This window comes from Populus trichocarpa, chromosome 15 (assembly GCF_000002775.5).
Source record: "Populus trichocarpa isolate Nisqually-1 chromosome 15, P.trichocarpa_v4.1, whole genome shotgun sequence".
NCBI classification, from domain to species: domain Eukaryota; kingdom Viridiplantae; phylum Streptophyta; class Magnoliopsida; order Malpighiales; family Salicaceae; genus Populus; species Populus trichocarpa.
The window spans coordinates 14,789,549-14,810,170 of record NC_037299.2 but is presented as its reverse complement, the minus strand read 5'-3'; the positions used below and the strand labels follow the sequence as shown (position 1 = coordinate 14,810,170).

The window sequence follows — 20,622 nt, the reverse complement described above, 5'->3', positions numbered from 1 at the left end:
GAAGAAACTAAGATATATAGAAGCTTGTAGAAATCAAAAGGAGGATTTGACAGTAACCTTCCTCTTCCTATGTCTGTGTTGTGGTGGTCTCTGTTGGTAGGTGTGGTTCAGACAGTTGGGTTGGCTTTGTTACTTGGAAGCTACTCTCTTCAATTACCTTGCCAAGTGGCCATTATGATTTGGCCCTTACCTACACCAAAGTTACTATCCTATGGTCCCACTTTTTTCTTTTCTTTTCTTTTTTCTTTTGATATCTATGTTGTTCCTGGTTGGTTCGGATCATAGTTTCATCATCCCCAATTATTGTGGTGTTGGCTCAAATGGTGAAAAGGGTTTGTTGTTTGCTTTCAGGTAAGGTTGCAGGAGAAAAAAAATTACGGATACAGTAATGTCTTTGCTTCCCAATAAATCCAGGAGCCTTGCTTCAGGCCCCAAGTACACCCTCTGATCAATCCTGTTGCCATTTTGATGGCAGTGATGAGAAACTTGGCCAAAATAAGTCGTACAGAGCAGATTTAAATAGGTTGAGATTTTATTTGGTTCGCATGTAAAATGGAAAAGGAACAGATAAGAAAACCACCCAGAGCATAGATTAATGAACCTCAAGAAAGACTGAGGGACCCTCGTAATTTGTCTTCTTATCCTGAGAAATTGACATGCATTTAAGAAGAATACGGGCTGATTTTGATAGCGAAACCTACCTTGCTGTGTAAATTGAAACCTTATCTTCATGTTTCATTCACCAATATAAATCAAATGCAGAAACGCCCACCATACACGGTGAACAGGTTGCTTGACGCCTGGAATATGATAACAGGATGATTTCTAAAATCTTGTAGCATTTTACAAAGCTCCCCTACAGCAAATAAGCATTCTTTGCCATATCATTCAAGGCAAGGATCAGAGCGGACAGGAACAGGGCAGAGAGTAAGCAAAGACTAGCTTTCCGTCGTTAAGAATCGTCGATCGAAGACCACATGTATCGTCCCAGGGTGCGCCTTGCATAGATGGATATTGTCAAGTTAATGACAACAAGCCACCATGCGAACAATAGGAAACCAGAGGCCTTTTCTTCCAAAATCTCACAATTAAGTCAGGTAGAACGAGATTTCGCAAGAAGCAACGTGTTTTTTTTTATTTCTTGTCATGGTAATAGAAACTACAGTTCAGCAAAATAACCTATGAACACAACAATCCAAAGTAATGGCAGTGTGGGCACGCCAAAAGAATATATAACCAGTCCATTCTCAACTCTCGGGTCACAAGTCACAGCCATAATGATAAAATTCATCGAATTTCTCCAATCAAACCATTACTAATTGATAACAAGGGAGGGAAAAAGCCGGTAAACTCTTAATGAACAAAATGGCAACAATCAACCTTGATCCATGTAAAATCTCCGATACAAAATTCTTTTAACAGCGAGTTGATTGTACTACAAAGAAAAAAGGGATTTCAACGCTTTCCTCCACCCCCGCCGAGCTTGGGGCCCTTTGGTGCAGCACCCTTTGGCAGGCTACCTTTGCTGCTCTTTTGTGCCTTGGCCATTACCTCAGCCTTCTTGGCTTTTTTCTCATCCTTTGTTTTCTTAATCCTTTCCTTAATTTCACTGCACAGAAAATCAAGCATTTCAAGAAAAACATCAGTAAGTACCGATGTTGACTGGATAATCAAATTACATTTATCAAACGGTAAGAAGAATATACCGGAGTGCAGCCTCTCTTGCAGCATCACGGACTTCAGGTTTCTCAGTTCGCTTCTTCTGTATGACCTCCAAAGTAGCACCTACAATGGACCTTGAGTAAGGTTTTTTTGTAGTGCGACGCCTCTTCTTAATAGTTTCAGCAGCAATGTCCTGTAATTTGTCAAAATCAACATATAGCACATCATGGGTTTACTTTCAAAGAAAACACTCCTGCATATAAACGCGTTCTACATTTGTCATTAAAAAGTTTATAGAAACTAAGAAAAAAGTTACCTTCTTGTGCTGCTTCCTGTACATAGCTGTCCAAGTTAGCTTTGAGGGCTTCAGCCTGTTGTGGAAGTACCTCTTGCATTTAGAATTAGCAAAGAGGAAAACCTTGATTGAATGAAAAAAGATTAATTAGTTTCACAGCCTGCATTTTACAGTGAAGGGAAATAAAAAGAAAATACAATGCCTTCAATACAAAACTGCACATTACCTGGGAATCTGAGCGAATAAATCTGATACCCTTGCCGGGGTATATCTTCGCCCCACTGAAGCGGCAGAGTTCAGTCCTGAGATCATCCAGAAAGAAACCATTACAAAGAAAATCTATTGTCAAATCAATAAATATGCTCCATTCAAGGGCGGGCATGTTTGATGATGATCATGATTGCATATCTAAAACATAAATTGACTTCATTTGCATGATCCAACAAATCACAGAACTCGACCAAATCATAAAACCCCCCTCCATGCAACTCCAAAAAACTACCTGTTACTCTGGACTAACAAGTCAGTTCAATGAGTAATAAGTCACTTATTATTAGCCACATCAAAGTGTTGCACGTTCTTAAAATCAAACTAATAAGAATACCCTAGTGCAACACTCCAACCAGAAGATCCTATAAAGCGTCACAAAAATCACTAAACCTTAAGCTCTTGTTGTCCCAACTTCAATTTTATTCAAGTCTTAGTAATTCCCTTGTTTACTTCACTGTGTTTTCACTTTATTATCTTCCTGCACTGCATCAATCACACTCAAACATAGATTATAGCTTAATGCTCTACCAAGGAGCCGAGGACTCAGGCAATATAGCAAATTACTTGGGTCTTATTCCGGGGAGTAATTAAAAGACTCACTTGAAACATAATTAAAATTATTCCATTCACCAAAAATTTATAAAGTTAGTCATCATAATTAAAGGATTGGAGGTGGGAAATTCCATCACCAAAAGGCTTAAAACTTTCTTAAAGCTTGCATTTTTTAGCTTTATAAAACAAAAGAAAATCACTTTTTTTGACTTTGTATTGTCATATCTAACGAAGGTTCTAGATCTCTACAGCAGATGTTCAGATTGTAATATATTTCAAACAAAGCCGAGACGACTCAAATTGAATCCAACAATTCATAGACTGCTTAAACACTTGAAAAAACAACAACCCATTAAGAAAAAACGAAGAAAAATACAACCCATTTCCATATACATGGAAACGAAAACGTATTGGAGAGAGAGGGACGTACTTGAGAACCATGGCGGCAGCAGCTACTGATTTTTTTGGCAGGGAAGTAAAAAGCTTAGGGTTTGGTTTTTGAAGAGATATAAATTTGGTTAGAAGGTCAATGTGGGCTTTCTGTTTATGGGCTAGACAATATACACTTGAAATAGGCCAGACCACAAATTAAGGGCCTGCTTCTTATGCTTATGGGCCTATGAATTTACCTGCTTCATAGGTTTGAGATTTAAATTGATCCCATGTAATTTTGAGATTTTACAAATTCATCCACAAATAAGTTTTTAAAAAAAACAAAATTGGGTTATTTTTTGAAAAACAAATTATTTATTTATTTCTTTTATGAGTTTTACAAGAAAACTATTCAAATAAAAAATATTTTAAATTCAACCTTCAAATTTAATTTATATTTTTAATTTATGAAATTTCATAAAATATTTTTATGAATAATAATGCATTAATATTATCTTTCAATTATTTTAACTGCTACATTCATGTTATCACATCACTATCACCATCTTACCGTCTTTTTCACCGCCACCACATCTATACCACAACTATATGTGAAGATAATATATATATATATATATATATATATATATATATATATATCTTCTAAATCTTGGAGTTGTTCGAATTTGAACATGGAAATTCCCACATTCAAACACAATAATTAGATTGTTTGTTTCAACTTCTATATCCGAACTCATAATTACGCAATAAAAATAAATTTTGAATATGTTTTTTTCTAGGACCTGCCTTGGCTTTAGCTTAAGATTCGGCTACTTCTCGAATGGCCCTTCTTCCACCACTTGTTTTTAGTAAAAATCATGTGAAAAAGGAGTGCGATACAATTATAATTTTTACATCCTTCAATTCTTTATTTTATTTTGAGATAATTAAGCTGCCAGGCTTCCTTCTTATTAACAAAAACATCAGATTCATGTTTGACCTAACCTTTTCCATCGATGGCCGGCTAGTTGGTGAAAAAGCCCTTAAATATTTCTAGTTAAGCACCTCAGTACAGTTTATCTTGAGAACAGGTAAAAAAAATTGTGCGAAGAGTAAAAGTCAACAAGGATTAAGACTTAACAATATTTTCATTAATGTTTTCAATAATATATATATAGAATTAATGACAAATAAAACGAGGAAGAAAATTCCCCAAATAGGCTAGAACAGTTGCATACAAGGGTGGAGCTAGGAAGTTTTTTTTTGGGAAGGCAAAGATTATAATTTAATTTTGAAGGAGGGTCACAGCTTAAATTCTCTAGAAATTGTCGAGAGAAAGAGAGCATTTCATGTGAATTAAATTACTAAATTTTAACCATGGTCTACTCATTGTTATAAATCTAGCATGGCCTAACGATTCGATGTGAGATTTGGTTCACAAAATATACGAGGAGTTTAAATGGTCAGGAATTTGAGTTAATCAAGTAAAAACTATTGACTTTTTAATTATTTTTTTAAAATAATATTATAATTTTAATATTATTTTTTTAAAAAAATCTGATTAACCTAAATTAACTAGTTTAATAGCCATGGATTTACTATTTCCTAAAAGAGCTCACAAGATTTATAGAGATTAATTTACTCATAATTGAAACAATAAGCACGTCACAATCTACCAAAGCTACGTAATAATGAAATAGAACAAATTTAGAGAATCGCTTTTTTAATTCATATGATTTGAATTAATGCGTAACTTATATCAAAATAATTTTCACTTATCATGTTTTCTAATTGAACTCCCCAATGTTTTGCCTTTATTCACATTGAATGAATGATCAATTCCATATATAAATGGCATTATGGATATGCATTAAATCAAGGTGTCAAATTAATATATTTTTTTAACCAAAGTATATATATATATATCAAAAGCAGATTTCATATAAATAGAAATACGTGCATTGATTAATTAATATGATGAAATATTTGAGATGCTATCTCATGTGGTAAATAGCTTTTATTTCTATTTAACTCCATAAAATGTTACATGCAAAATAAAAATATCATTCATGGCAAAATCTTGCGAAAACTAAATACATATATTTTAACTATGAAAGCCAATGCAAAACTCAAGCATCATTCTTTAAAAAATGTTCAATGTAATTGTTGGACTATGTTTGAGAAATGACTCTAGAAAAAAAAAATGTATAGTTATTGGATTATCCGATAAAGTAAAATTATGTTATTTTATTATTTTAAAAAAATTATTAATATTTATCCGTCAAATTTAATCATTTTAACTGAATAGTTTAAAACATGACTAGATTAATTACAATGTTTTTTTTTTTATTTAATCTATATTATAAGTTTTTAATATCAACTCACTAAACTAAAATAGTTTAATAATTATACTACGAAGACACACTCAATATCTAAACCTCAACATAATATGCATAAAATATTGCAAAAACATGATTTATCATGCTGCATTTGTCATTCATATGAACAACACACACGTGATTTTTTCAACACAATATATATATATATATATATATATATCTTATTTCGACTCATGCAAACTCTTAATGTTGTTTACTCAATTTTGTTTAGTTGGTCAATTAAATGACAACACGCATTAGATTTTCATTATTATCCTTAATTCCTGGCTTGCTAGTTATTACATACTTATAGTTAAATAATCTGAACCTGAGATTTCCACATTAAAACATAATAATTGTATTATTATATGTATCCGAATTAACTCCTAACTGCACAGGAAAATAAATTTCATATCTGCTAATTTTCAAAAGATGTCAGGCCAAAAAATCATCAAATTCGTATTAATTTCACCTAACCTTTTTTCATACATGGATAGTTGGTGAAAATCCCTTTAATTATTATCGTTAATATTATCATATATATTTTGTTATCGTGAACAAATAAGATATTGTGCAAAAAAAAAAAAAAAAACATTGGGGACTAGATTCAACAAGTTTTCCACCATCATTTCCAGTAATAGGCAGAGTTAGTGAGGAGAGAAACAAGTGAAAAAACAACCAAATCAACTTGGAGTTGAATAAATAAGCATCAGAAAATTCATGGGAATTGTTTCTTATTCGCGAATATATACATTTCATGTGAATCATGGTTTCTTATTTTCCAGAAGAGATCACAGATTTTCTAAAGATTAACTGATGATTGAAATAATAAATAATAAATAATTAACAAAGCAAGCATTCAATAATCCTCAAAAGCTACATAATATATAATTATTGAAATATATACATAGCAGATTTAGTAAATTGCTTTTAATTCACATGATATGATAAAAGAATATTCGTCTTAATTACATCCAAGTAATTTATGTTTTTACCTATAATGCTCTCAATTGAACCTGTAATGTTCCTAATTAACTCAACATAGGCCACAGATATGCAATGAATCAGGGTGTGGAATTATGGTTTTTTTAACCAAATCCAAAGGAAAAAAGGAATAATAAAAAAGAGAAATTCATTAATGCATTAAGTAATACTCATGTGATAAATAATCTTGATTTCTATATCCATGTATAATCCAAGTATTCATTTTAAATAATTTTTTATTTGATAACAAGAGTGTTTTAAGTCAACTTTCGATTCACGTGAAACCAAGTTCTTTCTCGAACAATATTAATTTTTATTATTATTTTAAAAAATACAACTCGTAACAAGAAGGTTTCGTCACAACAATTATATTAGGATTTTACGAATGTATTTATAATAATTTAATTTCCCAAACTAAGCCCGCCAATTTTTTAGCCGGCGAGCCATTATTTCCAAGTGCCATCTTCCTACTGGTCCCGGCCACACCAAAGGTCAAAACTTTACCTTAAGCAGCCGCAACACAACCCACCAAGCCAAGACAAAAATAAATTGCCATACACGCGCTAGCAAACAAGCGTGGCGGATTTCACGAAACCATGTAATGAAAAAGGCAAGCGGTCCCCGCGTATTGACTTTTCACCATTCAGTCCAAAAATATTTCCTCTCCTTTTACATATTTTCTCAATTTGTTTCTGTTTCTCTTTGAACAACAAAGGAAGAAAGAAAGAAAGAAGAAATCCTTTTGTGCATGAAAGCAAGAAAGGAGGCTACTTGCCCTAGAAAAAACCAGTGAGAGAAGAGAGAAGAGAGAGTGTAAGTTACTCTTAGCTTCGTATCTTCAATTTATTTTTATGCGATCACATAGTATCTGTAGCTTTTGTGCTCTCGTTTTGCTGCGTTTCAAATAAAAACATTATTTTTAATGTTATTTCTCTTGAATCAGGACTCTTACAGCATAAGCAAACATGTTTTTTTATGGCTTCTTGTGTTACTGTCAAGTAATATGCTTTTCTTGTCTCACTCACTATAATTGACGTTACATTGGTTTTGTCGTATTCCTATATTGATCCCAATAATAAAAAAAAGAAAAGGAAGAAAGGATCTGATAATTTTATCTTGTCGAAAGACCCTTTTCGTACCATCAAGTATTAAGAAAGGTACTCTTTTTTTCTTTCTTTCTTTTTTATCGATTGTATTCAACCACTTTTTTACGTCACAAAAATTGAGGGAAAGGAAGAGAGGTCAACTGTTATTTTTTTATTTTTATGTTTCTTGTATGTGTGAAATAAAATATCAGAGTCAGGCTTGTTTTGTCTGATAGATTTTCAACTTGATGGGGCAAGAATAGTGTGTATATCAAGAAAATGCCCTTTTCATCTCATTATCTGACACGCGAAGGTTTTCTGAGAGAGAGAGAGAGAGAGAAGGGAGTCATCCATGAAACGTTGACAGAGAAATTGCTTTTTCTTGTTTTCTCTTATAAATAAGAATGTGAGTTTGGTTTTTAAGTCTAGCTCGGTGTGTGTGAAATCTTGTAAAGGTCAGAACTTGCTAAACAAGTGAGAGAGAGAGTCCAAGAATACCTCGTGAGAGGGCTAGCTAGCTTTTCAATATCAAAAAAGCTTGCGCAGGAGTAACCAAGGGTCAAGTGCGGAGAGAGAGAGAGAGAGAGATGAGAGAGAGAGTTATATACATAAACAAAGTGAAAAGGGGCTCTTTTGATTGGTTTTTGGGCTTTGATCAGTACTAACAGTGTTGATAGTTTTGGTGGTAGTTGTGGGGTTTCAGCGTTTGTGACAGATATGATTTTAGTACACAATAAGTCAATAACAACACCATGCCTTAGTGTTGGTGCCATTGCTTAGACGACGACGTCGCCGCCGCCGCCGCCACTAACAACCCTCCTCTACCAAATCACCAGCCCTTTCTCTTTCTATTTCATGTATCATGCCTGTATGAACTTTCTCTTGATTTACTTTATGGTTGTCGGTTGTGATTTTTATTTCTTGCATGCTGTTGTGCTTGAAATTGAATAATGTATGACCCTTTTTTGTTTGTGGGGTTTTTTTTTTGCAGAAGAATAAGATGGATAGTCATGGTGACATGGGCCTACTTGGGGAACATTTTGATCCTAGTTTGGTAGGGAGGATGAGGGAGGATGGTTATGAGAGCAGGTCTGGAAGTGATAACATTGAAGGTGCATCTGGGGAAGATCAGGATGCTGGAGATTATCAAAGGCCTAGGAAGAAGTACAATAGACACACTGCTAATCAAATACAAGAGCTTGAATCGTATGATTCTTCTTTTGGCTATTTTGTTTATGTCAAGGGATTTATGTATTCGTGTCACTAGTCTTTGTTTGAAGGATTCTTTTTTATCTAAAAGATATTTGTTTCTGTTTGTGATGTCAATAGTTTCTTTAAGGAATGTCCTCATCCTGATGAAAAACAAAGATCAGAGCTTAGCAGGAGGCTTGGCTTGGAAAGCAAGCAAATCAAGTTTTGGTTTCAAAATAGGAGAACTCAAATGAAGGTAAATTGATAAACTTTTGCGTACCCTTTTGATTCTTTTCATTATCCCTTGTGAAGATTTTGATTTTGGTCATTTTATACTCCAGACCCAGTTGGAACGGCATGAGAATGCAATCCTCAGGCAAGAAAATGATAAACTCCGAGCTGAGAATGAGTTGTTGAAACAAAACATGAGTGATCCAATTTGCAACAATTGTGGTGGTCCTGTGGTGCCTGTTCCAGTGTCTTATGAGCAGCAGCAGTTAAGAATTGAAAATGCTCGATTGAAGGATGAATTAGGCCGTGTTTGTGCCCTAGCCAATAAGTTTTTAGGCAGACCTCTCACATCCTCGGCCAGTCCTGTCCCTCCCTTTGGCTCAAACACCAAGTTCGACCTTGCAGTTGGGAGAAATGGTTATGGCAATTTAGGCCATACAGACAACACGTTGCCAATGGGGCTTGACAATAATGGAGGGGTTATGATGCCTCTGATGAAACCAATAGGCAATGCTGTTGGCAATGAAGTACCATTTGATAGATCAATGTTTGTAGATCTTGCACTGGCTGCTATGGATGAATTGATTAAGATTGCTCAGGTTGAAAGTCCCATTTGGATCAAAAGCTTGGATGGAGGGAAGGAAGTCCTGAACCATGAAGAGTATATGAGGACTTTTCCTCCTTGTATTGGCATGAAACCCAGCAATTTTGTTATCGAGGCAACTCGGGAGAGTGGTGTAGTACTCGCCAACAGCTTGGATCTGGTTGAGACATTGATGGACGTGGTATGCTATCTAAATCTTAATGCTGCTATGAAGTTTTTAATGATTTCTCTTAAGCATAAGCGTGCTATTGGGATTTGATTTCTGTATTTCATTTTTCCGTGTATTTTTATGTCAATGTAATTATCAATTTTGGAGCACTTTATCAAGATTAGAATAGTTTGGTGAGCTTTTGTTCATTTTTTTGTTTATAATCTCGCATTTCACCATTTTATCACCTGTCGAATTCCCTTGTATGATAGAATGGCGTTGAGAAAGCTGCAAAAGTAATCTTAATTTCTTCAGCTATTCAAATCTAGAAATGGCGCAATGCTTCTAGTTTTGTACTTGAACAGTTGGTTAACTTCTTTTCCATATACAGAATGGATGGGTGGAAATGTTTCCCAGCTTGATTGCTAGAGCTGCGACCATTGATATCGTATCAAGTGGCATGGGCGGAACAAAAAGTGGAGCTTTGCAAATGGTATGCCATTATCCTATATGTCTTATAGTCTTTTGCAGTGAAGCAGGAATTAATGAATGTTTCTTTTCCAGATACATGCTGAATTTCAAGTGATTTCTCCTTTTGTCCCTGTGCGTCAAGTGAAGTTCCTTCGGTTATGCAAGCAACTAGCAGAGGGTGTGTGGGCTGTGGCTGATGTTTCTGTTGATGGAAACCAGGAAAATCTAAATGCACAAACCCCTGTAACCTGCAGAAGGCTTCCTTCTGGCTGCATAATACAAGATATGAACAATGGTTGCTGCAAGGTAATGATTTGCATAGATTCTTCATTTGTGCTGCTTATACTTATGATCACTCATAGCTTTTTCATCCTTGGAGGTACCTTACTAGGATTTTGCAATAACTGCAACTTCGTATTTAGTTGGCATTACATTAATTTGAATTATGTGCAATTACACAACTAGTCTTTTGTGCATCCCCAAATTAAATTTATTATGGTTGTGCTCCCAAGTTTTGCTCTCTCCTCTCTTAATGAAATACATTAGTGGTTTACTTGAAAACTTCGAGCTTTGATTATTATTTAACTAAAATAAGATTCTTCTATGATTTAATTAATCTAGACTCTTCAATTCTAAAGCAAGAATAGCTTATTTTATGTGCTTAATTGTCTGCTGCTACTTTCGAAGATCACGAAATCAAGGGCACTAGCATTTGACAAGCGCACGCACGCACACATATTTATTTGATTCCTCAGTCTTGAATGTAGTGCAGTGCATTCACAATTTTCCTATCCAGGTAAAGCCTTGTAGTTTTCAATCTTTGCTGTACACCTCACGCATTTGATGTTTCTATTCTTATCTCCTGTTCTTCTGCTGATAGGTTTTTTTTTTTTCTGTCCTCGAGGTGATATGACCTAGATCTAATTATTATATTTTAACCTTCTATTTCCAAGTAATGATCCTGCCATGATTGTATTATAATAAAATCACCTTTCTATCCAATTTAAAATTCTCATCAGATCTTCTTTTCAAGTTCTAAGAAAGGATTCCATCTTATATTATTTGGAGTGCTCAACACTATGCCTTGATTTTTGACTTCTGCTTGTCCTTTCAGACTTGTTTAAAATGTAGTGTGGGACTGTGTGATATATTTTACCGTGTTAGCTTGTTCTACCCTTTGGTTGCAAGTCTATTTATCTATGTACTCCCCTCTTCTTTTAATCCAAGAATTAAGTTTTTAGCATCACAAGAACTTTCACTCAAGGATGACTCGGCAGCACTAGAATTTCGCAGGCTTCATGGTTTGCTAATGTTTAATAATAAAAACAAGTGAACTTTTTAGAACATGTTCTCAGAAAAATCTTTGTGGAATTGTTCCTATTTGAGGTGAATGGAACCCTGTGAAGCCAAGTTTGATTGCTTGCTAGATAGAGGTGTACTGTTGATAAATGCTAGGATGATGCGGTTGCATATGTGCTCTAGAATGCTGACTGATAGTAAAATGCAGGTTACATGGGTGGAACATTCTGAATATGATGAGAGTGCAGTCCATCGACTCTACCGACACATACTAAATTCTGGCATGGGCTTTGGTGCACAGAGGTGGATTGCCGCCCTTCAACGGCACTACGAGTGCATGGCAATGCTCTTGTCCCCTACCATTTTGGGTGAAGATCAGACAGGTCTAGGAATGCTACTTTACCCTTCCTTCACTTGTTTATTTTCTCCAAAGATATTGTATGTGTCGTTTTCTGAGTTGGTACTATCATGCTACAGTGATAAATCTGGGAGGTAAGAAAAGCATGTTAAAGTTGGCACGACGAATGGTGGATAGCTTCTGTTCTGGGGTCTGTGCTTCTACTTTGCATAACTGGGGCAACCTTGTGGTTGAAAGTGTGAGTGAAGATGTGAGGATTTTGACCCGAAAGATTATCAATGAACCTGGTGAGCCAGATGGTATTGTGCTGAGTGTTTCAACTTCTGTTTGGCTGCCGGTTTCACAACAAAGGTTATTTGACTTTTTGAGGGATGAACAATCAAGGAGCCAATGGGACATTTTATCCAATGGTGGAATATTGCAGGAGATGGTCCAAATCCCCAAGGGCCAGGGACATTGGAACACTGTCTCTGTCTTGCGTTCAACTGTGAGTGGCCATAAATCAACTTCCAATTTCCAGGTTTCTTTTGTTCTTATAAAGAGTTTAACTATATATTTTCTGCTTTCTGAGACTTTGCAGGCTGTTGATGCTAACGCGAGTGACAACATGTTGATATTGCAAGAAACCTGGAATGATGTCTCGGGTTCGTTAGTAGTGTACGCACCAGTCGACGTACAATCAGTGAGTGTAGTGATGAATGGTGGAGACTCTACCTATGTGGCTCTCTTGCCATCAGGATTTGTGATTCTTCCAGGCAATTCATTCAGTAATGGTGAGCCAAACAACTGCAATGGGAATCCAGCTAAGAGAGACTGTGATGGCAACAGTGGAGGCGGATCTTTTTTGACTGTTGGATTCCAAATTTTGGCGAGCAACCTTCCTTCAGCCAAACTCACAGTCGAGTCAGTCAAGACAGTTCACAATCTTATCTCCTGCACCATGCAGAGGATCAAAACAGCCTTCAACTAATGGTTGCTTCTTAACTTAGTAAAATCTCTTTTCTCTTGGTTTTTCGACACACAAGAATACATGGTATCAACAAGGTATAATAGGTAGAATGGAAGTGAAATAGAGGCAGCTTGAGGTGAGAACTTTGCACAAGTGGGGTTTCGAGTCAAGAACGAACCGCAGTTTGCTGGGTGGAAACTGGGTAGGATGACTGTGGATGTTACTACTACTGTCCTCGCCAAGCTATTTTTAACTTGGCAACAGGCAGTGGCCTTGTGGTTCGGGTATTGACTCTCATTGGGTCTTAGCAAATGTTTTAGTTTAGTCGTCCTATTTCGTCGAAGACAAGATAGACTGCTAGCTCTTGACTTTTTTGTGTTATGGAAACTGTTCAAAATCTAAGGCAATCTGCTATTTTAACTTATATTTTGCTTCAAGATTTTTCTCTAAGATGGGACAGAATTCTTGCTTAGACACCTTATCTTACTCTCGTGTTTCGTGTATCCTTTGCGGTGCCTGATTCTTCTCTCATGTGACGTGAGTTTCCACACATGCTTGTAATCTTGTAATTAAACACATAAAATTACAAGCAGACGCATCTGCAATCTGCATGCTTGTCTAAGTGAACATTTTGGGACTTGTTCAGCTAACTATCAAACATGTCTAGCAAGCTCTTCAAGAAAAACAATCGAAGTCAAAGTTCACAGTAAACAAATTGGCCTCGTCCAGTGCAAAATAACTGGAGTTCATCGGTGCTGGCGTGAGGTTTGTCCTAGCATAATAAAAAGGTACGTACCTTAGAAGAAAAACAATAGTGAAAAATTGCAGCTTCTAATTAGGATGACTGCATTGGGTTGTTGCCAGACCGATTTTTATAAAAAATTGTCTCGTGGCATAATATAGATATTAAATATTGGTGATTTCGATGTGAATGATGTGTATTCAATTTTTTTTTTTAATAAATTAGAGTAACGAGCATACAAGGTATTTTAAATATAAATAAATTTTCAAGTTTAGAGTTCGTACAAGTTTAAATTAAATCTATAAGTACAAGTTTAAATCTATAAGCATGGAAAATAATAACTTATGACAAATATGTTTTCAATACAAATATAATATTAACACATTTGCATACATACTACTTATAATTGATATTAATTCAAAGTTCTAGCATGCATACTAATAATAAAAATATATATGCTTAAATTAAAATAAATTAGGGTATTTCATTGTTGAAGCACTTTAAAATAACAAGATTTTAATTTGTTATTGTCAATAATGAATCTTTTGTTTTTAATATTTTATTGCTATTCACCTGTGCAATTAGGATGTTTGCAATGTACCTTACAAGATTCCAACAATACCACTTTGGTTTAGATGCATTTCTAAATAAGGTTTTTGAACCAAAAATTATATAACTCAAATATCTCTCAACAATATAAACTTAAACTCTAGATTTGAGAGGAAACTCAAAGCATAAAAACACTAAAAATGAGGTCAGAATGAGCGTGGAAAAATCTGAAAAACACCAGTACTAAAATCTTCCTTCACCCCCTTTTTATAATGAATTTTAAAAATTAAAAGGTTGAAGAATTAATTCTCGTTATCAATCATTGATTAACTACCATAAATCTAGAATTAAAACTAGAAAAATCAAGAGTTTTTTGAGTGAGAAAACTAAGGGTTCTTTAAAATTAATTTCTTATTTACTCATAAGTTGTTTGTTTAAAACAAATTTCCAACAAATGACTCTAATTAAAATACGTTGATCCAATGATTTTAAAAGCTAATTTAGGTTGGGTTTCGTATTAAATTTTTTTTGACAAACCTAAATGACTTGGCGAGTTGACTCGCACCCTAGTTGACTTGGTTGAATTCGATTTAAAACTCGTGTTTTAGTTGGTTTAGTCAAATTCAATTCAAAAACCGTCAGGTTAAAATAAGGGACTTAAAAAAAAAACTCGAAAACATCTATGTTTTGGATAAAAATAATAGACTTGGTTTAAACCGGTAATCCATGGATTGATATAACAGCCTACAAATTGACCCAGTAACTGAAGTCCTAAACCATTCATGAATGGATCCGATAACTATAACTATAGTTATTGCTATTACCAAGTTAAATTAAATCAATTTGATGAGAAATGGGAATAATTATGGAGAGGGTGGCAACATCTCTGGGTGGTCACCTTAATGAATAAAGTAGTGGATTATTATTATTTTGGGCGTTACAAGGGGCTCAGAGCTCGAAAACAAAGGAGAACTAAGCTAGACAAATCCACGGCTGAATGAATAATCTAAGATTATGCTAAAATTAATAGATTGTGTTTGCTTAATTTATGCTAAAATCACATAAGATTATGCTCAAATTAATAGATTGTGTTTGCTTAATTTATATTCTTAAAATAGAAAATACAGTAAACAAATTAATTCTGTTTTCACACACTAATCGAACGCTATATTCTAAAAAACAGGGATAAATGGAACGTAGGAAGTATAAAAAGCTTAGAGAATCATTGAAGAAAACAGCCCACTACAAGTTTCAATGGCCTTAAAAGGCCTAATTTTCAATACCAAATCCAAGTTAGGCCCACCCATTCTATGGCCCATTACACCCACCAATCAGATTTCACTTACCACCTCCAAGTTTTCCAATATTCATAATCACCCCTCATTCTCTAGCAATTCTCTCATTTACTCCTCTCAAGCATTTCTAGTCTTCCCAGCTCTTCTCCACTCCAAAAATTTGTCACTCCCTCCTTTCAATCACAGTCACTGCTAAAACCCTAAACTCAAAAATCGAAACACAAAAATGCTAGTCTTCATTTCTCTCGGTCTCTTAAACCCTAGACTCAAACCCCTCAAAACTCTTCAATCCACACTCTACAACCTTAAACACACAAAACCCATGTCCCAATCCACTTCAATACCCAAAAAACAACTAAGGGTTCGTGACCATGGATTCGATAATTACATGGAAATTGAAAAAAAGACGAGAAAGGTCTTAAAGTTTCAATCTTTAATACTTTCTCAGTACAACCAAACACTGCCCATTTCACGTCTTGACAATCTCGCTGGCAGGTTGGGGTTTAAACAGTTTGAAGCTGGTGCCTTTATCCTCAAATTCCCTCATGTTTTTGAGGTCTATGAGCACCCAGTTCAACGAGTGTTGTACTGTCGCTTAACGCGCAAAGCAGTCAATCAGATTATGCAAGAAAAGGAGGCCCTTTTGGCTCAAATCCCTGATGCTGTTACCAGATTGAGGAAATTGATAATGATGTCTAATGAGGGTCGGTTGCGGTTAGAGCATGTAAGGATCGCAAGGTACGAGTTTGGTTTACCTGATGATTTTGAGTATTCTGTTGTTTTGAAGTATCCGCAGTTTTTTAGATTGGTTGATGCTAGTGAGACTAGGAATAAGTACATTGAGGTGGTTGACAGAGACCGTAGATTGACGGTTTGTGCGATAGAAAAAGTCAGGGAGAGAGAGTATAGAGAGAAAGGAATGGATGCTGAGGACGTGAGGTTTAAGTTTATGGTGAATTTCCCACCGGGGTTTAAGATAGGGAAGTATTATAGGATTGCAGTGTGGAAATGGCAAAGGGTACCTTATTGGTCACCGTATGAAGATATTTCAGGTTATGATTTGAGGTCAATTGAAGCTCAGAAGAGGATGGAGAAGAGGGCAGTGGCTACTATTCATGAATTGTTGTCGTTGACGGTGGAGAAGAAGATTACAATGGAGAGGATCGCCCATTTCAGGATGGCTATGAATTTACCCAACAAATTGAAGGGCTTTTTGCTTCAGCATCAGGAGATTTTCTATGTTTCGACTAGAGGGAATCATGGGAAGCTTCATACAGTTTTTCTTCGAGAGGCTTATAGGAAAGGGGAGTTAGTTGAGCCGAATGGTTTGTATTTGGCAAGGAGGAAGTTGTGTGAGTTGGTGTTGACGAGTTCGAGGAAAGCAAATGTGGATAGGGGGTTGGTTCATTATAGGGGGGATAGAGAAGATGATGAGATGGAGCGTTTTAGGAGAGACTGCTCAGAAGATGGTTTTGAGGGTGGGAAGGAGGGGAAAGATGGAGAGAGGGAGGATGATTTGAACTTGGACTTGAGTTGTGATGTTGGTTCTGATTGTACAGATGAGGATGATGATGTTGATGGCATCGAAAAGGCAGAGAAGGCTCAACTAAATGGGTGAATGCATAAGATTGGTGGTGTAAGAAACCATTTTGGCTCTCAGTTGGGAGACATCAATAGTTACTGCCAATTTACAATCCCTGGGGATGATTAGGCAGAGAAGCGAATGTCAATTATATGCATCAGAGATGCTAGAAGAAGCAAGTTTTATGGAATTGGAGCTCTTCAGGGAAGACTTATATCTCACAGGAAAACTATTGGTGCTTCAAGTGGCTCCTGTGCTGTTTCAGAATGTAGGAGATCTTAAACTATCATTTGGCTGTTGCCATGTCTACTTAGCAGTTATCAGAACTGAGTTTGCTCCAAGAGGCTGTTTATGCTACCGTGTAAGTTGGATTTTCTTACCTGCTTATTGTTATGGTGTAATGCTATCCTTTTTGAGAACTGAAGTTACGGTGAAAATTGCTGTGCTAGATAAATCGTGAGGCTGTTGCTTGTTGCTAGTAAATTATCTGGCCTTGGTTCCTATCCATGTACATTTTGCTTAAGTTGTTGGCATATTCTTCCTTCCTCAAATTGTGCAGAGTGTTGCTTGCTTACAAATTGTAAAATTTTTCAGGGTGTAGCTTTTTCCTGACATGAAAAATTGTATTAATTAATGAACTGTTAGGCCCTAGCACCCATCTGTGCTCAAAGTTGATCAAAATAGTTTGCAAATGATCTGAAGTAATTCTATTATTTTGGTTTAATTGACTGTCCTTGTCATTTATGAATTCTATAGACAGACAGGAATATTTCACTTGAGTATCAAATAGATGATTTTGAAGTAATCTGGTGAATGTGAGCGATAATCTACAGTCATAATTTGAAAAGATACAGCTTCCATAGTACACTCAGCTACTCATATATTTTGTTGCGTGATGGTATCTGTTATGCATGCTAAACCTTTTTGAAAACTATATATATCCCACAAGCTGTCAATTATTGGTTTCATACCACAATTATGGCATTTCATCTATAGCTCCTTATCTACTTAATTTATCTCCCACGCTCCTTCTGATTCCACCATGGTGGTCACAGTATGATGGCTGCCAACTTTACCAATTTCTGGAGCCTGAAATATTCCAATTATCATCTGAATATAGAGCTTTGAACTCCATGTGCATTACTAATCTTAAGGCAGCTTATAAGCGGTCATTTCATGATTTTCTTCTATAGCTCCTTATCTACTTAATTTATATCCTGCACCCCCTTTGATTCCACAGTAAGATGGCTGTAGCTTTCACCAATTCCTGGATCCAAAAATATTCGAAGTATCATCTGAACGTTGGGATTTGAACTCCATATGCATTCTAATCTAAAGACAACGACTATGTGGTACCAATTGCCTGGTTGTGCATGGCAGGAACTAATCATCAATCTGTTAGCTTTCACATCTATTTCCAATGTTTATCTAGGATCTTTGTGTTTTTGCCACTAGCTGTGCTTAAAACAAACAATAGGGTCCAACAGTACATTTTATCCTTTTACTTTTATGTTTTGCCCAATTGTATCCCAATACGCTTCTCTTCTTTCATAATTTTGCTGTCTGTTTTTTCCCAAAGGTTTTGGTTACAGTCTGCTGATTTTAATAGCCATTGCGCGTGGAATTCTTGGGGCTGGTTGAATGATTGCAAAGAGATGAACTAAACAAGCATTGCCAAATTTTCAGCTATATCAGAAGGACAATGTTCTCGGTGACATGGTTTTCCTTTCATGGAGCGCTGGATTGGTTATCTCAAGGCCGTCTCAGTTTTTATTTAAATTCTTGCTCATGTTTTTGAGGTGGCCACCTACTGAGATTCTGCTGACAGTTCACTAATTGTGCCTTCATGAGCAATCAATTTTATGTATTCATGGCCACCCCAGCCCCAGCCCCAGCCCCAGCCCCAGCATTTAAATTAGAGGACAGTTTATGAAAGAAGAAGTTTTCAAATGGGCCTATGTCATCCAGCATCAAGGTGGTCTTGTAACTTGACTTCAGTAGTAAGGTTTATATACTTCAGGCCACAACAAACACCTTTTTGTTTACCTTGTCCAGTGACTGAAATTACAGCTTGCCTAATATCATACAGTAATAAAACAATTGATTTCAGCTGTCTCAATTCAAGTTACTTGCTGTCTGCTTCATGAATAAATTTTCCTACATACCACTTGAATTCTCACCTATATGACGTGATTTAATTGTGCGTTGTATCTGCCTTGTAACATGTGGTTAGTGTTATAATAATTCTCAAATTTAGTATGATAAGCCTTCGGTTTCCCATCTGTTCAGCTACATCACAATTCACAAGGATGTTATGGCCCTCGTTCCAATCAAGGCAAGTGTATCTTCTTGGTGGCATGTTTTTTGTTTCATAAAGGAGCCATGTATACATCTGGAAGGTATCTCAATTCTTATCTAAATCTAACCCTGTGTTTCTTGCATAGCCAGCTATTGAGATTCTGCTGACATTTGACTAGACTAAATGATGCCTCAAGAAGAACATAAGCAATCTCTGGAGTCCAGTTTAGGATCCACCAAGAATAACTTGGCAGATACTTTATCTCCCCAGATGGGCATACTTTATCCCGCATCTAGGCATGGTCCCCTGACTACTGACTTGAGTAGTAAGGTTTAGGTATACTTCATAACATAACATAGTTGTAGATGCGCGGGCTAGGTTAAGCTTGGCCTGATAAAAAGGTCGGATCATCAAGTCATCGAGTTAATTTGTAGTTTATTATATTAATTTGGGTCAAATTTTTTTTATTAAAATACTATTGTTTTGTTTTTTAAAAAAATATTATTGATTTTGACTCAATCAGGTTTGGTCGAGCCAATGAATTGTGGGTCAACTTATTGGGTCAATGAGGTTTGGCCGAGCCAATGTCAAAATTGATTTAAATTAAGGGTTTTGTTTTGGTATAGTTGTAGCTTTTGTATTTGTCAATTGAGAAAAATCATTTTTATTTATGGTTAGTAAAGATAAAATTTGTGATTGGTTAAATGCATGACCATATGACTAGTTTGCTCTTTAAAGCTATTGATAACATATTTCTATCAAACTCTGTTGAAATTTGTATTCCGTCTCGTGTTATTTTAAATTGTTTTAATGCAAATATCACAAAATATATGCAATATCCTTCTAATCCAACATGTTTTATCGCGAGATTGAGAATTTTTTATCTTGAGATTGAGAATTTTTCATGTTACCGATTAAAATGATACTTCTAACATATAATTAATCAATTAATTTCCTAGGTGCAATATATTCATTTCAACTGACAATATACAAATGAGATGTAATGATTTAAAAGGAAATAATGTTAACATGGTGTTCTGTTTTTGGTAGATAGTCATTCGCACAAGACATAAAATGCATGTGGAATGGTGAAACGGTGTTGCGAAGATAATAATCGAAAGATCATGTCGTTTACGATCATTTATAATCATTTGCAGAAGACATTTAAAAATTATTACAATTCATCATGAAGTAAACTGTTTTAAAAGTTATAAATCTAGGTTCGATTTTAATGTAATGAAGATTTCTCTCCCAAGTATCATCACTGTTTGTTTCTACTATTTAGTTCTTTGAGCCCTTATTTCAC

At 35.4% G+C, this 20,622-nt stretch overlaps 3 protein-coding genes across 7 annotated transcripts; 2 read left to right on the top strand and 1 right to left on the bottom strand.

Moving 5' to 3' along the window:
- Positions 1-1,196: 1,196 nt before the first annotated feature.
- LOC7474035 (60S ribosomal protein L24) lies at positions 1,197-3,302 on the bottom strand. The gene is made up of 5 exons (XM_002321868.4): positions 3,210-3,302; positions 2,184-2,259; positions 1,979-2,080; positions 1,707-1,855; positions 1,197-1,609 (listed from the first exon to the last, which is right to left on the bottom strand). Exons 1-5 carry the CDS (start codon positions 3,218-3,220, stop codon positions 1,456-1,458), a joined length of 492 nt encoding a protein of 163 aa, XP_002321904.1. The 5' UTR covers positions 3,221-3,302; the 3' UTR covers positions 1,197-1,455.
- Positions 3,303-7,206: 3,904 nt separating this feature from the next.
- LOC7474034 (homeobox-leucine zipper protein ANTHOCYANINLESS 2) lies at positions 7,207-13,273 on the top strand. 3 transcript variants are annotated; one of them, XM_002322424.4, is made up of 9 exons: positions 7,207-7,326; positions 8,590-8,804; positions 8,928-9,045; positions 9,131-9,805; positions 10,164-10,265; positions 10,337-10,549; positions 11,751-11,925; positions 12,020-12,387; positions 12,481-13,273. In XM_002322424.4, the coding sequence occupies exons 2-9, from the start codon at positions 8,599-8,601 to the stop codon at positions 12,868-12,870; spliced, it is 2,247 nt and encodes a 748-aa protein (XP_002322460.1). In that variant the 5' UTR covers positions 7,207-7,326; positions 8,590-8,598; the 3' UTR covers positions 12,871-13,273. The 3 variants fall into 3 exon arrangements, with proteins under 3 accessions (XP_002322460.1, XP_024442056.1, XP_024442055.1); XM_024586288.2 differs by lacking the exon at positions 7,207-7,326 and adding an exon at positions 7,805-8,455; XM_024586287.2 differs by lacking the exon at positions 7,207-7,326 and adding an exon at positions 7,805-8,466.
- A 2,267-nt stretch (positions 13,274-15,540) lies between these two features.
- On the top strand, positions 15,541-19,136 carry LOC7474033 (protein ROOT PRIMORDIUM DEFECTIVE 1). Of its 3 annotated transcripts, none has more exons than XM_024586290.2 (2): positions 15,541-17,378; positions 18,704-19,136. In XM_024586290.2, the coding sequence occupies exon 1, from the start codon at positions 15,662-15,664 to the stop codon at positions 17,051-17,053; it is 1,392 nt and encodes a 463-aa protein (XP_024442058.2). In that variant the 5' UTR covers positions 15,541-15,661; the 3' UTR covers positions 17,054-17,378; positions 18,704-19,136. The 3 variants fall into 3 exon arrangements, with proteins under 3 accessions (XP_024442058.2, XP_024442057.2, XP_052303570.1); XM_024586289.2 differs by having other exon boundaries at positions 18,597-19,136; XM_052447610.1 differs by lacking the exon at positions 18,704-19,136 and adding an exon at positions 18,258-18,521.
- Positions 19,137-20,622: the final 1,486 nt, after the last annotated feature.

Excerpts from the sequence above, each read along its gene's own strand:
- LOC7474033 (XM_024586290.2), top strand. The coding sequence starts at position 15,662 with ATGCTAGTCTTCATTTCTCTCGGTCTCTTAAACCCTAGACTCAAACCC.
- LOC7474035 (XM_002321868.4), bottom strand. Across the intron at positions 2,081-2,183 it reads TTATTCGCTCAGATTCCCAG|GTTTTCCTCTTTGCTAATTC; the intron begins GTAATGTGCAGT and ends CATTCAATCAAG. Across the intron at positions 1,856-1,978 it reads ACAGGAAGCAGCACAAGAAG|GACATTGCTGCTGAAACTAT; the intron begins GTAACTTTTTTC and ends GACAAATTACAG.
- LOC7474034 (XM_024586287.2), top strand. Across the intron at positions 8,805-8,927 it reads CAAATACAAGAGCTTGAATC|TTTCTTTAAGGAATGTCCTC; the intron begins GTATGATTCTTC and ends TGATGTCAATAG. Across the intron at positions 9,806-10,163 it reads TTGAGACATTGATGGACGTG|AATGGATGGGTGGAAATGTT; the intron begins GTATGCTATCTA and ends TTCCATATACAG.